Consider the following 14,893-nt stretch of genomic DNA (forward strand, 5'->3'; position numbering starts at 1 on the left):
GCCCTGGCTGTGACGCAGATCCCTGAGGCAGGCAGCCGAGGACAGAGGAGGGCACTCCCGGGAGGTGGCCGGCTGGACAAAGCGTCCTCAGCGAGGGGAGGGGCCGGGCTGAGGTGCACCTTTGCGCCTGAGACTCTGGGGCGGCTCAGCGGCTGGGGGCGGGGGCCCATGGGGCCACACGCATCGTCTCCAGGCATCAGCCTCCTGCAGCGGTCACGTAGGCTGGGGTGGGAGAGGACAGGGCAGCCCCCGGGGAGGAGCCCTCAGAGAGATCCTGACCAGGTGCCCGGAGCCCAGGCAGCTCTCCTGCCCCACCTGGACACCAGCTTCCCAGCGGCTGCCCCGCGGGGCCACACCTGCGGAAGCGCTGGGCCAGGGGTCTCCCTTTGCTCCTACCCTGGCATCCTTGGGACCTGAGCCCCATGGTCTCCGGACTTCCTGGCACTTCCACCGCCCGGCGCGGGAGGGGGCTAAGCTTCCTGGAGAGACCAGCAGGACGCCCCCAGGGGAGCCTCCAAGCCACTTCCAGCCAGAGGCCGGCTGGGCTCTGTGCGCTAGCGCCCCCGCCCCAGCAGCCGGGGCTCACTCTGCCGCATCCCTCCCGCCACCCCGGAGGAGCCCCGCGGCCACCGCGGGGGCGGCCCGGGGGCGGGGCCACCGAGCCGTTATAGCTGGACCCACGGGGGACCGCCACGCGCCTCCAGCCTCCCGCGCTTCGGCTCCCGACGCCCGGAGCCCGCCGCGCGCCCGGACCCAGCCGCGCTGGTTGCTGGCCCGCCCCGCCGGGCGGCCGTCGACGCTAGCGCCCTGGCGCGGGGCCAGGGAGTGCGGGGCCCGGGGCGGGCGCCCCCGGCGAGCCGGCCGCTGCTGCCGCTGGCCCTGGCGCTGCTGCTGCTGCCGCTGCCCGCCGGCGCCTGGTACAAGCACGTGGCGAGTCCCCGCTACCACACGGTGGGCCGCGCCGCCGGCCTGCTCATGGGGCTGCGCCGCTCGCCCTACGTGTGGCGCCGTGCGCTGCGCGCGGCCGCTGGGCCCCCGGCCGGGGACGCCCTCGCCCCGGGTGCCGCGGCGCGCGGCGCCCTCCTCCTGCGTTTCCCGGGGCCTCGGGAGCCGTGGGAGGCGCCACGCCGGAGCGTCACAGCTGGGCGCCCCGTCCGTGCGCCCCGCAGCCCGCCCGCCCTCGAGTGGCGGCCGGGGCCCGGCTCCCCGAGCGCGGCGGACCCAGCCAGGTACGCGGGGCGGGGGGTGCGGGAAAGGTCGGACCGCCGCGGGCGAGGGCGTCCCGGGAGGTCTGGGGCCGGGGCCGCGTCCCACGCCAGGGGCACCCTCGGGCGACAGCGGAGGGCGCACGGCCCCCTCCCCACGGTGCTGCCCTGTTCCTTCTAGACCCTTCGGAGGGACGGATCCCGCCCCGCCACGGTATCCGCAGCGAATCGCCCTCGCCGGCCCCCGCCTGGCCCGCGGACAGCTGTGAGAGCATCCCGGCCGCGACGCCCCCGCGCCTGCCCCGGGAGGAGCTGCCTCGGCGCCGGCCGAGCCGGGCCGTGTGGTCAATAAAACCCGCCTGGCCGCTGCGCCCCCGCGAGTGACCCCTCTCTGCGCTGTGTACTTTGCCGTCCAGCTTCGCGCCGCAGACAGGCGCGCCCACGCCCTGGCAAATGTCAGGAGGCCTCTCGGTGACCGGGAGACCGGGAGGGGGCCCTCGGCAGCCCCAGCGAACTGTCCATCCGGGGGGGGGGGCAGGCAGACTCTGGGTCCCCTCCTCATTCCGGGATGAGGTCACTGGTCCCGGGGTGTGGACTCCTAGGAGGGCAGGAGCCGGACAGACCCTGTGCCCTGCCCCAGTCCAGGGGTGTACAGGAAGGGGGAGAGACGGGGCTCCTACCTGCCCAGCTGGACCCCCACCCCAGCCCACGGGAACGCCTTGCATGCATTCCAGTTCTGGGTCTCCTGGGGACCCCCGCTCCAGCCAACGCGTCCTCCACCCCCATGCTCTCCTGGGGATGGGGGGAGAGCCTCCCAGTCCCCCCCGTTCCTATTCTGCAGCCCCCCAACATGGGCTCTGCCATCTTGAATACCTGGGGTCTCCTCCGGCTGCCAGCTGGGGACTGTCTGGGCCCCTCCACTCTCCTGCTTCCTCTGGGACCCTCTGACTCCCACAGCCACCCAGCACCTCAGGCCACCAGGGGCACTGTGCCCTGGCGTCCTTGGTCCTCCTCTGCAGTGTTGCATGGTCTCCCCTTGGGGCCAGGGGGGTGGGGTGGTCCCAGGTGTGTCCCACTAGGCTGGCTGCAGGAGGCCCCTGGGGAGCCAGCTTGTCCGGAGCTCTGCCGCCTCTCCCCGGCACTGCGTCCCATCTCACGTCCTCCCCTTCATGCGGCCCCTCCCCTCATCGCCTGGATTCCACCGTGCCTCAGCTCTGGAACTGGACCCTCAGCTGGACCCCTGCCCCTAGCTCTCACCCAGTCTGACTTTGAGCCTTGTGCACCCAGAAGCTCTGTGGTGTGGGCGTTCCCCTGGCCCCTCCCTGCCCTCTGCCCTCTGCACCTGCTGCGTGGCACTGCCCCCATAAGCAGGGCTCCAGGCACCGGGGCTAAGTTTAAAGTTCCCTTTCCCAGGCAGACATGCACGGAACCCCCTTTTCCTGTGACTCGGGTGGGTCCCCAGCGCTCACCACTGCCTTGTGCCAAGTGGCCTCCAGTTGCCCACTGGGGGAGGGGCCCGGATCTGCGTCCGGGACCAGGTTCAAGGTGGACCCGGGGAGCCAACTAGGAGCTTGAGGGAACTTGACTTCTCCGCCTACCACTCCCCGTGGCACACCCCATGACGGTAGCATAACCAGCCCCCGGGCGCCGGCCCGACCGCAGTCCCCACCGGGCGGGACATGGCGGGACAGGTCCAGAGGCAAGGTCTGGGGCAAACCCTCGGCCAGCGCAAGCCACGTACAGCCGCCAAGTGGCGCTGCGCGGCCGCTGTTCCGGGCTAGGGGCGGGGTCGGGCGGGGTCGGCCGGGGTGGGGGGGGGCGGGCCGGGCCGCTGCACCGTCCCCGGTCCTGGCTCCGAGTCCTTGTCCCGCCCTTTCGCGGCCGAGTTTGTGTTCCTTGGCCTTCCGTCGCTCTTGTCCCACCTGCCTGCTCCGGCAGCCCGAGGGGGATGGCCCTAAGGGAGCCATTAGGGAGGCAGCGCCTGGCCCGGAAGCTCCGGGCTATCCCGGGCAGCAGACCGGAGGCTCCGCCCTCTGCGGGGTCCCCCCAGGCCTGTGTGCACCCCCAAGAGTCACTGGGGCCTTGCAGGAAGCCTGCAGGTTTCACGCTCAGAGGAACGACCCCGCCTGCAGCCCACTGTGGGGGGGGGGCGTCTCCCAGGGCTCGCTCTTCACCTCTTTCTTGGTCACCCCACTCCCACCCCCCAGAACCCGCAAAACAGAGCCCACCCTCCCAGTGGTACTGGCCCTCCAGCCTGCCCACCCCTCCCAGATACGCCAACAGCAGCCAACAGCGGGGCCTGTGCCTGCCACACCCGTGTGCCCGGGTCAGCCTCCCAGCCGGGGCGGGGAGAGTCGCCCTCCCTGGCCCTGCTGTCCCAGGGCCCCCCCATGCTGTCCCTGTCCCCTCTGGAGGCCTCCACAGAGTCCGTGGCTGTCACCCACCCAGCAGGGAGCCCACGTCCTTCCCGGTTCCCCGAGGCCTTCGTCAGCGCTCACTGCGGGGTCCCCAGCTGCTGCCTCGGTTCTCAGTGACAGGCAGCCGAGTCCTGGGCCACGGCGGGCGGTGACAGGCAGCCGAGTCCTGGGCCACGGGCGGCGGTGACAGGCAGCCGAGTCCTGGGCCACGGGCGGCGGTGACAGGCAGCCGAGTCCTGGGCCACGGGCGGCGGTGACAGGCAGCCGAGTCCTGGGCCACGGGCGGCGGTGACAGGCAGCCGAGTCCTGGGCCACGGCGGGCGGTGACAGGCAGCGGAGTCCTGGGCCACGGCGGGCAGTGGCGGTCTGCCCTAGGGAGGAGGGACCAGGGCCCTCTGTGAGCGGAGTTGAGGGGTGGGGTTCAGGCGTGCAACAGCGCTAAGTAGCAAGGTTTGCTGAGGACAGGGCGTCCGTCCGCAGGGCAGGGAGAGAACGGAGAGCCAACACCTGGCAGGCCTGGCGGGCAGCTCAGAGGAGATAGCCAAGTGCAGGGCCTTGGTTCCGCCTGTGGCTTCCGAAGGACCGGTCTAGTTTTCCCCCACCCCTGCCTCTCTCTTTACCCCTCCCCCTTCTCTCCAGGTTTGGGGAGCCCTCGGGAGGTTGCCTAGGGCGCCTGCCTTGGAGGAAGGCCGTGAAGGTTTTACTGCTCCATGCTGTCGGGCAGGCCGGGTAACCCAGCTGAGAGAGGATTGTCCTGAGAGCTTCCCCTGGGGGCAGGGCTGGGGAGTCCTGGGTCTGGGCAGGACTCGCTCCAGGTGAGCGTCTGCAGGTGCGGCTCTCTCATCACACACCCAGGCTCATTTCTAACTTCCTACCTAACACTTCCTCACCCTTCAGATGTGGCCACAAAGCTACAGCCTGGCAGGTGCTGGGCGCTGTGAGGTGGGGGCACACGTTGGGCGCAGGGTCCAGGGTGCCAGTCGCAGCTGGACAGAGGGGTGGTCAGCCCAAGGCACCGTCCCTCAAGACCTGCAGAGGTGGGGGTACCCATGATGCCACGAGCTCGTGGAGGTGGGCACCCAGGGGGCCACGGCGTGGGTGGGGGCTGGGGAGCCCAGGCCAAGAGGACTGGAGCGAGGAGAGCGAGGGGTGAGGACTGTCTGGGATGGCTGCGCCCCACCCCTGGGGCAGGCATGTGCAGGGGTCCCTGCTGGGCTGGGGCCGGGCAGGCCAAGGCGCCTCAGCCATGAAGGCTCCGGGCTTGGGCCCCCACAGCCCTGGGCCTGGGGGGAGGGTCGCTCCCCTCTGTGTTCCAGTACCTGGAGAGGCCTGGCCGGGCTAAAGTGCTTCTGGTGGTTGTTAGCCTGGGGCAGGGGAGGCGTGGCAGAGCCTGGGGCCGGGCGCCAGAGACCTCAGCTCGGGTGTGCGGGTGCTGACCACAGAGTACAGAGGCCGAAGTCTCGGGGCAGGAGGTCAGCCCTCGACCGACCCTGCAGCCTGGGACTGCACGGTCTGCCGGGGCCTGGGGTAGGCCTCAGCCAAGCGCGAGAATGGAGGGCCGACCTCTAAGGAGCCCGCGGGCACACAAAGCCCACCCTCAGTCACTAAGGCCTCCAGGCAGGTCGTGGGGCTCTGCGAAGGGTGGGGCAGCCCTGGGGGGGTGAGGGCAGCGCCTGGCGAGCAGGTGAACTGTGCGGGTGGGCAAAGGACCGCCCAGGGAGGGCAGGCAGTGCCGCAGCCCTGGGCCTCACTCTGGTGCCTCCCTGGGGGCTCTGCCTGGGGCCACTGTCTCCCACCTGGCCCCCAGCTCAGGAGCCCGCTCTAGGCCCTGCACACACAAGCCAGAAGTGCTGGCACCAACGTGGCTGCCAGACACAGGGGGTCCCCGGCCCTGAAGCCTCCCCTCCAGAGCCCCTTGGGCAGCTGGGGCCGGGAGGCAGGGCCAGGCCAGCGCGTCGTGGACCCGGGGCGGGGGCGGCCGGGCGGCGGGGGCGGGGAAGGGGCGGGCGCGGGGGCGGTGCCCCAGCCCGAGCCCGAGAGCCGGAGCCCGAGCCGGAGCCGGAGCCCGAGGCGACTGGAGCCGAGCGAGCGCAACGCCGAGGCGGCCGCCCGTCCCCCGCGCCGCCCCCGCGCCCCGGCCTGCGGGCCCCGTAGCGCCGTGGCCAGCCCGCGGCCGGCCGGTGGTCAGCGGGCGCCATGGCCGCGCCGGAGCCGTTGCGGCCGCGCCTGTGCCGCCTGGTGCGTGGCGAGCAGGGCTACGGCTTCCACCTGCATGGCGAGAAGGGCCGCCGTGGGCAGTTCATCCGGCGCGTGGAGCCCGGCTCCCCCGCCGAGGCGGCCGCGCTGCGCGCAGGGGACCGCCTGGTCGAGGTCAACGGCGTCAACGTGGAAGGCGAGACGCACCACCAGGTGGGTGCCGCGCCGCGCCCTGGCCGGCTGGGCGCTGCCTGCGGGTGGCGGGGGCCGCCCGCACCTCCCCCGCGACGCTCAGCACCGCAGCGCGGGGGTAGGCGTTCTGGCAGGGAGGGGCCGCACTGCGGCTCCAAGCCGGCCCTCGGCCCCCTCCCCCCGCCTGGCTCCAGCCTGTGTGTCGGTGAACCCGGGTGCTTCCTGAGCCTGTGGGACTGTGTGACCGCCAAGGCCTCGGGGTCCTGCCCGTGTGGGTGCCAGCAGCCAGGCCTGTGCGTCTGGGCCGTGTAGACCGGCCAGTGTGTCTGCGGCCCGGGTGCCTGGATCCGGTGGGAGTTGGCAGTCCCTGGTGACACAGTCCATAGCTGCTGTGACCCTCACCCTCCTCAGGGCGCCCTGGCCACTGCCCCCTGATCCTGCAGCTGGAGAGGGTAGGGCCTCTTCCCTTGCAGGCTGTAACCCCTGGGATGTCCGTCTCCCGCTGGCCGGGGACTCACCTCAGACCCTGGCTGGAGTCCAGCCTCCCTCCGGACCGGTTGCTCCGGCTGCTCCGTGTCCCTCACAGCACCACTGAGCCTGTGGCCTGTCTACGTGGCCAGTACTGGGCCTAGGGGTTAGCAGACAGCTGAGCCGCTGGCCGGGCTTCCCGGGGTCCCCTAGCCTCTGTCTTCCAGCGAGACTGGAAGCTGGGTAGAGCGGAGCTGTGTGCTGAAGTGCAGTGGGGGTCAGGGCCACAGGTGGAGGAGGCAGGGCTGGCAGAGCCGGCACCCCGCCTCTGTGTAACAGCCATAGCCACCCTCGCTCCTGCTGCACCTGCTGTTCCGGGCCCCGGGCACTAGTCTGAGAACTCCACACCCAGCCCCAGCCCCAGGAGGTGCGGCTGGGACTCTGCCTTACAAATATGGAAACTGAGGCTTGGAGGTTCACGGCGACGTCTGGGTCACAGGTCGGGGAGCAGGGGCCGGGAGAGGGCGGGCCTGGCTCGCTCCCTCCATTGCTTGACAGCATCTGGGCAGCTGGGCAGCAGGTGGGAGCCCCCAGCTCTGCTCTTCCGCAGGCCGAGGGCCAAAGTGGGCACTGCCCTCTCTCCCTGCTGGCACACGCTGGCACCCTGCGCTCCCAGACACACAGCGCCTGTAACGCCGCACCTGTGCCACAGGCGGACCTGCCCCTCTCCCCGCTGTCCTCCTCACCGGACCGCGTGCGGGGCCTGAGCCGGGAACCCGGGTCTCAGCTGTCCGCAGGCCCAGCAGGAGAGGGTCTGTGTCTAGGGCAGACGGTCTGTGTCTAGGGCAGGTCGAGATTCCCGTGAGAAAGTCGAAAGCAGGCGAACACGTACAGCCAGACTAACACTCGACGACGCCTCCCGCCTCCAAGGCGGACTGAGAGGCAGACTTGGAAACAGATGGTGCACATGAGTGTGTGCACACACACGGGCGTGTGCACACACACGGGCAGACCCAGCCCCTGAAGCTCATTCAGTGCCGTCTTCGTCACCTCCACCCTGGGCTGAGAGCAGCTCAGAGGAGAGGCTCCTGCCCGCTTGCTGTGTCAGGGAGCCCGGGGCAGCAGCTGGAGCCCGGGGGCGGGGGGCGGAGCCGGCAGGCCGAGCCGCCCACCCCTGGCGGACTGGCTGCCTGTCTGCCTGCCAGCCCAGACCATCCCGGGGTGGTGCCACCATCCATGTGCTGCCCGGGCTGCCGGCCGCTGACCTGCCCCCGTCCCTGCCTGCCCCAGGTGGTGCAGAGGATCAAGGCTGTGGAGGGGGAGACCCGGCTGCTGGTGGTGGACAAGGAGACGGACGAGGAGCTGCGCCGGCGACAGCTCACCTGCACCGAGGACATGGCCCAGCGAGGGCTCCCGCCCGCCCACGACCCCTGGGAGCCAAAGCCGGACTGGGCACGTGCAGGCAGCCTGAGCTCTGACGCTGGCCGGAAGGTACAGCAGCCTCTGCCCGTGCGGCCACCCTGGCCTCTTGACAAGTCTTCACCCCGTCCCCGGCTGCCTCCTGGTCCCTCTTCCCAGTCCGCGTGCCTAACTGGGGGTAGACAGGGCAGCTCGGCCCCCATTCCCCGCTCGCTCTCTGTCCCTGCCCCTTAGCGCACTTTGGAGCCGCCTGGCCCAGGGCGATGAGGCCCTTCCTGCCTGGTGGGCGGAGTCACCGGACCCTGGGAAGGAGCGAGCCTGGCCCCTCGGCAGTGTCTGCGTCTGTCTGTCTGTCTGTCTGGTCCGAGTGTGGGGTGAAGCCCTGGGAGAGAGCTGGCCCCAGCAGCTGCTGTGCACAGGCTGGTTCAGGAAGCTTCTAGGGCGAGCCCACCCCTCCCCCAGTCTTCAGCAAAGACCCTAGGACGGGTGGGGACCTGGAAGTAACCCCGCGGGGCAAGCACGTGAGCCCTGGGGAAGAGCCGAGGCTGGGCCGCGAGGCTGGGCTGCGCCTCTCAGCTCCGTGTCTCCTGCCTCTTTGGTTGACCACATCCCTTGGGGGTGTTCCGCCTAGGGGTTCCCCAGATTCCCCTTTGAGAACCCCCGGCCTGGGGGCAGTGGAGGTGTCGGGCCTAACGTGTGTGGTGGGCGGCCCCCCCCCCCCCACGTTGACCTTTTTCCTTTCCCACCCTCTCCCGCCACAGCTGGCTGTGCTGTGAGCTGGGCCCCGTGGGGCCCGTCCTGGGCGAGCTGGCGCTCCCGGTGGGACTCCTCGTCCTGGACAAGGCCTGGCTGGGAGCCCACGGGTCACTCTTGGTCCTCTGAGAGGTCAGGGCCGCAGGTGCTGAGCCCTGGAGCCTGGACTTCTGCCCCAGGGCCACGAGGGCGGGAGTCTGCAGGGAGCCCTGGCGAGGCTGCCTTGCGGGAGGGCCCCCGGGCTGAGGCCTGGAGCCGCGGTCTTTCTCAGGCACCCCTCCCTGTCCCAGGAGGAAGCCCCCCCACCCCGCTGCATTTGTCCATTGATTTAGACACCTTCCTGTGGAAAAATCCGCCCAGGGTGGGGTGGCCCTGGCGCCCCGGGTCGCACCTTCCCCTCCGCTCCTTGGAGCTCTGGGGGCTGCAGGAAGCCCTAGGAGCGGCTTCCTCTGGCGGATTCTTGGAGGAACGAGGCGGGCCCCGGCTGGCAGGTCCTTCTGTGCCAACGGGGCTGGCCCCGGGGACAGGGCCAGGAGGCCGGGGGCAGGGTCCACCCCAGCGGGAGGTGCTGGGCCCACTGTGACCTGCAGAAGCAAGGCTCAGGTCTCCCAGGGCTGGGTGTGGGGGTGTCCCAGCCGTGAGGGCAGCTGGCCGGCCAGTGCCCACCTGCAGGGACAGGGACCGGGGAGTGCTCGTTCTGCCGCAGGAAGGGGCCCATGGCCGGTGCCCCGTGGCCGGGGAGGGCCGCGCTCGCCCTCTCTGCCCTTCAGCGTCATCGGTCCTGGGTCAGGGACGACAGGGACGTGGGCAGGGGGATGACGGCTGCGGCAGCCCCTCCCCCTGGGGGCTGTGAAGGCCTGGTCAGTGGTGACTCAGCCCTGGGCCACACCGGGCTGGGGGTGGCTCCAGCTGCAATGCAGCTGATCCCAGCCATGACGACACGGACAGCCCCCAGACCGAGACAGGGCAGCCAGCTGTGCCAGCCCCAGCCTGTGCCCCCACCCCGCACCGGGAGGGCCTTGGGGGGGGAGGGGGCAAGGGGCTGGTGCTCCTGTGCGGGGTGCGGTGTCTGCACCAGGGCCCCTGCCCCGCCCCCAGAGGCACAGCGGGGCTGCCCTGGGCTCTGGGGCCGGGTCCTCTCCCTGGCCCCCCTGTCTTCCCAGCCTTGGGTCTCGGAGCAGGGCGGGGCCTCCCAGCCGCTTCCTTCCTTCCTTTCCCGGGACGGAAACTGAGCTGGGTGGGGGGCGCCCGACTGGAGCCTCACGCAGCAGGAGAGGGGGCTCGGGCACCACCCTGCTCCCCAAAGTGACTCAGCCCCCAGGTCCCCACCCATCCCCCCGGGAGCCTGGGTCACAGTGGGAGGGAGATAAGTGGGGTGGCAGCCGGGCTGTCCCCAGAGCTCCGGTCACTCCAGCTGGACACCCACTGCCTGCCACCTCCGTCCTGCCTCTCATGGCCCGCTCCGGCAATGCCACACCGCCCGCCCCTGTCCCGGGAGCCCCTCCACGGAGCCCCTGTCGGGGGCTTGTGCAGGTCAGGTGGGGCTGGGGACGGCAGGACGGTGGGGGCCCCCGGACCTGGTTTAGCCCCACAGTATAGGGAGAGGGGACAGAGCGGGCGGCAGGGGGGACCTCGGGGGAACCGCTGGCCCCTGACAACAATGCTGGCCTTTCTCTGCCAGGGCTGGTGAGTCACCACGGGGGGCAGCGTGGCTCCCGGACACCCCCATGCCAGCCTCTGTGTGTGCTGGGGTTTGCGCAGCTCCGCGGCTGACTGGCCGGGAGCCCATGGGAGCCGGAGGGCCTGGCGGGAGGCTGCAGGCGGCAGGAAGCGCGTGGAGCTGGGGCAGGGAGCAGGAATGCGAGCAACGCGGCCTCGCGTGGGCTGCGGCGGTGGCTCCGTGCCCCACCGCTGGACACCCTCTGCTGACTGCTGGTAGCCGGGGGACTCAGGCCGCAGTTAGGAGCGACCCTCAGCCTGTGCCGTGATGCCGTGAGAGCCGGTTCTTCTGGACTCTGGCAGGGCCGTGGCCCCGTGGCCCCAGATGCCTGCCAAGTCCTGCTTCCCATCTGGGGGCCTCTTGAAGTCCCGCCCTGCGGGCCACTGTGGAGAGCGTGGGAAAGGCCTGGCGGGCCGGCACGGCCAGCTCGTGGTGACTGTGTGTGCCTGGGGGCCGTGTTTACCCGTGCCGCACACACGTCTTGTCTCTGTGACCACGTGATGACCTCTGTGACCTGGGCCCGTGTCCCCCGCCAGGCACGGCCACGCTCCACGTGACTCTGGGTCCTGTCTCTGCTGTTTCTGTCCCTCGGATGTGCTCCACGTGTCTGTTTGTCTGAGAGGCTGACCTCTGTGGGGAGGTCTCTGGCTCTCGTCCAAAGCCCCGCACCTGGGCCTGGGCCCCCGAAGGTCTCCCCCACCCCAGTCAGCACGTGTGCCCCTGTGGAGCCAGGGCTGTGAGGTGCAGAGGATGCAGGCTGGGTCTGGGGCCCTGCAGGAGGGCGGGACTGGGCAGGGGAGGGTGTTCCAGACCGGTGGGGGAGACCCAGCCTGCCTGGGCCGGCAGCCTGGCCGGCAGCCATGTTTGTACTGAGCCGGGCAGGTACCTGCAGACACGGACTCTTTCCAGACTGGGGGTTTGCAGTGAGCTTGGGGGCCTGGAGGCCAGAGAGGTCAGCGAGTGATCCAAACTGCAGGGGACAGGCACCTGAGACCCAGAGCTTGCCCCCTGAGGTCTGAGAGCCTTTCTTTCCGTGCTGTCCCCAGCCCCAGCCTGGCGCAGGGCCCTAGGTGACAGGGAGGAGGGGCCCCGGTGGGCGCCCTGGCCCCAGTCACCTGCACACGCCCCGGGCACTCCCGGAAACCCGAGCTGCCACTCACCTGCTCATTGTGGCTGCGGCCACGTGTAATTGGGCACCAGTGGCCACTGGCCTTTCGGCACTGCAGTTGCTGGCCGGGAGGGGCCAGGTGGGGGACACTGGGCCTGGCCCTGCTGTTTGGCCCCTTGGTTCGGAGCCCTCCTGCAGGATGCCAGAGGTAAAGTGAGGTAGGGTCCCCTGGGCAGCAGAGGGGGTCTGTCAGAGGCACCATGAGGCCTTCAGGGTCTCCGGCGGGGAGGGGCCAGGCCCTGATCCCCGTCCGGCCCAGCCCTTTCTCTTGGAGTCCCCTGGAACGGGGTCGGGGTCTGCAGCTTGCCTGGGATGTGAACGCTGACACAGGGCAGAGGTGTGGGGCGTAGGGGCGGCAGGATGGGAGTGCACAGGTGGGACCTGGGGCCCGGCGCCCCTGGAGCTGTGAAGGGAGGCAGGTCATCGGCTGGTCTCACACGCCTGGTCTGTGTGCACGGAGCCCCGAGGGCCCCGTGAAGCAGGACTGGACGTGGGGGCTCCGCCACAGGCAGCCTCAGCAGGGGCCGTCCCCTGCCCTGCGGCCGCCGGAGGCACCACAGTGAGTGTGTGGCTCAGGCAGGCTGGCGGCAGAGCCTGACCCAGCGTCCCCTGCACGTGCAGGACGTCAACGGGCCCCCAAGGGAGCTGCGTCCTCGGCTCTGCCACCTGCGAAAGGGACCCCAGGGCTACGGGTTCAACCTGCACAGTGACAAGTCCCGGCCCGGCCAATACATCCGCTCCGTGGACCCCGGCTCTCCTGCCGCCCACTCCGGGCTCTGCGCCCAGGATCGGCTCGTAGAGGTACGAACCCCAGAGGCTTTGGGGTGCGGGGTGCCCCATGTGTGTGCCTCCCCGTGCGGTGCCTGTGGATTTGCCCTCATCCCTGTGAGGGAGAGTGTCGGTGCCCTTGTCTGTCCGGCCCCGGGCCCCTGCTGGAGGGAGCGGCTGGGAACCTGAGCGGGCGCACGCTCCTCTCCGGGCCTTGGCTGGTGGTGGCTTTGATGAATATTTGATGCCACACCTGGCTGGGCCACGTGGGGGCTGGCGGGGCCCCTCGGGCTGCTGACCTGTGGGGATGCCGGCGGCAGGTGAACGGGCAGAATGTGGAGGGGCTGCGCCACGCCGAGGTAGTGGCCAGGATCAAGGCCAAGGAGGACGAGGCCCGGCTGCTGGTGGTGGACCCTGAGACGGACGAGTACTTCAAGCGGCTGCGGGTCACGCCCACCGAGGAGCACGTGGAAGGTGGGCGGCGGCCCCGGGCACGGGGAGGGGCTTGTGTGGGGGCCAGAGCAGCCACAGACATGCTGTCCCCACAGGTCCACTGCCATCACCAATCACCAATGGGACCAGCCCTGCCCAGGTGAGAGGCCGCAGGGGCACCTCTGGGGGGTCCTCTCCCCTGGCAGTCTCTGTCCTTGGGTGGGGGTGGGCGTGAGACCGAGCTCTGGCCCCATCTGTCCGTCGGCCCAGCTTTACCACCAGCCTGGGCCAGAGCTGCAGCCCGGCCGGCCTGGGGTCCTGGCGTTCCCGTTTCCTACCCCACCAGCACTCCTTGGCTATTGAGTGCCCCAGGTCAGAGTGCCAGGCTCCCCAGGGCTGGCCAGCTGTGTGGGCACTGCTGGGCACCCCGCGTCCTGCCTGGCTGGGCCCGCAGAGTAGCAGAGCCGTGGTGCCCGTGGCTGAGAGGAGCGGCAGATGAGGTGCGGTGTGCGTGTGTGCGTGCGTCTGTGTGCACCTGCGGCTCCCCAGGTGGGACCCCCGGAGCACAGCCTGCCCTTGGTTTCCTAGCTCAATGGGGGTTCTGTACGCTCCTCTGGAAGCAGCCTGCCAGGCTCGGACAAGGACACCGAGGTAACGGGCGCCCTCCCAGCTCCACTGTGGTGCTCACACATACGGGGGGCCGGAGGCCTTGGGCAGCGGGGGCCACCACCTCCAGCCCAGCCCCACCAGTGTCCCCAGCCGGCACGGTCGAGGGCTCACTTGTGCTTCCTGCCCACCCCAGGATGCCAGTGCCTGGAAGCGAGACCCCTTCCAGGAGAGCGGCCTGCACCTGAGCCCCACGGCGGCTGAGGCCAAGGAGAAGGCGCGAGCCACGCGGGTCAACAAGCGGGCACCGCAGATGGACTGGAACCGGAAGCGTGAGATCTTCAGCAACTTCTGAGCCCCCCCCCACCGCCTGCTCACCGGACCGGGGCCTGCCGAGTGCCCCACGCCTCAGTGGACTGGGGGTGGTCCCACCGCCACCCAGAAACCAACCGTGCCCCCGTGGGCCCTCACCCCGCCCCTCCCACCCACTGGGTGCCGGGGACCAGGCAGCTGCTCCTAGCTGGGTGGGGAGAGACCCAGAGAGGCCGAGACCCAGAAAATGCAGAGAGAGAGAGAGAGAGAGGGAGAGAGAGAGAGAGAGAGAGAGAGAGTTTGGTGTGGGGGCAGGGCACGGCCCACGGGGCCAGGGCCTTTGCTGCGGGCCCGGGCCTGCTGACTGAAAGGAATTTGCGTTTTTGCTTTTTTTTTCCCCAAAAAGATCTTCAGCTCCACACATGTTTCCACTTAATACCAGAGCCCCTTCCCCCGCTCCCTCGGGACTCGCTCTCTAAATAATTGCAATAAAACAAACCTTTCTCTGCAAACCATTTCCGCCCCACCCCCTCAGCAGCGGCCTTCCAGAGAGTCCTGGGGACTTCCAGGGGACAGAGCGAGCTGGGGAGCCGCCCCTTCTGCCCCAACCCTGCGCTCCCTGGTGGGGGGCCCAGACCCTGGCTGAGGGCCCGAGGATGGAGGACCCTCTCCCGCGGAGCAGCCTCTGGACAGGCCCTTCGTCCTGCTCCGCAGCTCCCACAGCTCCCAGGCCTGGGCCCGGAGGTGTGCCAGTCGCCCCCCCCTCCCGAGTCCTGGGCTCTGGGCTCGGCCCTGCCTCCTGCCTGCCTGGCACCCACGGCTGCAGAGTGGCAGATACCTCTGCCTTGTCCTCCCACCCCAGAACCCCCGAACCGACCGACCAGCACTGCTGTCTGCCTTGTAAGCCATAGCGCATGCGCGCCCTCGGAATAAACAGGCCTGCCTTGGACCTGCCACTGTCCTCTGTGTGCCTTCAGCAGGGGCGGGGCTTGGAGGAATGGAGCCATTCCTGGGGGCAGGCTGGGCTGGGGCGGCTGTGCGCGGGGCTTCCAGGAACCAGGTCCCCTCTCCTCCCGGCCGCACCCTCTGCGGCACCCTCCGGGGGAGCCCAGCCTCCAGGTGGGCCCAGCGACGTGGGGGTGGGGGTCCAGGAAGTTTCAGGGCTGAGAGGTTGCAGGGGCTGCAGCCGGGGTGGGAGGGGAGAGCCAGTGGCCCAGACGCCGAGGGGGGCCCGCTT

General features: G+C 70.3%; 1 protein-coding gene across 3 annotated transcripts; it reads left to right on the forward strand.

The window, feature by feature from the left end:
• The first annotated feature begins 5,756 nt into the window (after positions 1–5,756).
• NHERF2 (NHERF family PDZ scaffold protein 2) lies at positions 5,757–14,605 on the forward strand. Of its 3 annotated transcripts, XM_062180185.1 has the most exons (7): positions 5,760–6,031; positions 7,769–7,969; positions 12,160–12,339; positions 12,627–12,780; positions 12,855–12,898; positions 13,327–13,389; positions 13,541–14,605. In XM_062180185.1, the coding sequence occupies exons 1-7, from the start codon at positions 5,819–5,821 to the stop codon at positions 13,697–13,699; spliced, it is 1,014 nt and encodes a 337-aa protein (XP_062036169.1). In that variant the 5' UTR covers positions 5,760–5,818; the 3' UTR covers positions 13,700–14,605. The 3 variants fall into 3 exon arrangements, with proteins under 3 accessions (XP_062036170.1, XP_062036169.1, XP_062036171.1); XM_062180186.1 differs by lacking the exon at positions 13,327–13,389 and having other exon boundaries at positions 5,757–6,031; XM_062180187.1 differs by lacking the exons at positions 5,760–6,031; positions 7,769–7,969 and adding an exon at positions 10,052–10,183.
• Positions 14,606–14,893: the final 288 nt, after the last annotated feature.

Source organism: Lepus europaeus, chromosome 21, assembly GCF_033115175.1.
Source record: "Lepus europaeus isolate LE1 chromosome 21, mLepTim1.pri, whole genome shotgun sequence".
Lineage (NCBI taxonomy): Eukaryota > Metazoa > Chordata > Mammalia > Lagomorpha > Leporidae > Lepus > Lepus europaeus.

Bases quoted from the DNA above. Each gene is read 5' to 3' on its own strand.
- NHERF2 (XM_062180185.1), top strand. From the start codon at position 5,819: ATGGCCGCGCCGGAGCCGTTGCGGCCGCGCCTGTGCCGCCTGGTGCGT. The intron at 12,781-12,854 runs GTGGGCGGCGGC...CTGTCCCCACAG, and splicing joins CACCGAGGAGCACGTGGAAG to GTCCACTGCCATCACCAATC. The intron at 12,899-13,326 runs GTGAGAGGCCGC...TTGGTTTCCTAG, and splicing joins ATGGGACCAGCCCTGCCCAG to CTCAATGGGGGTTCTGTACG.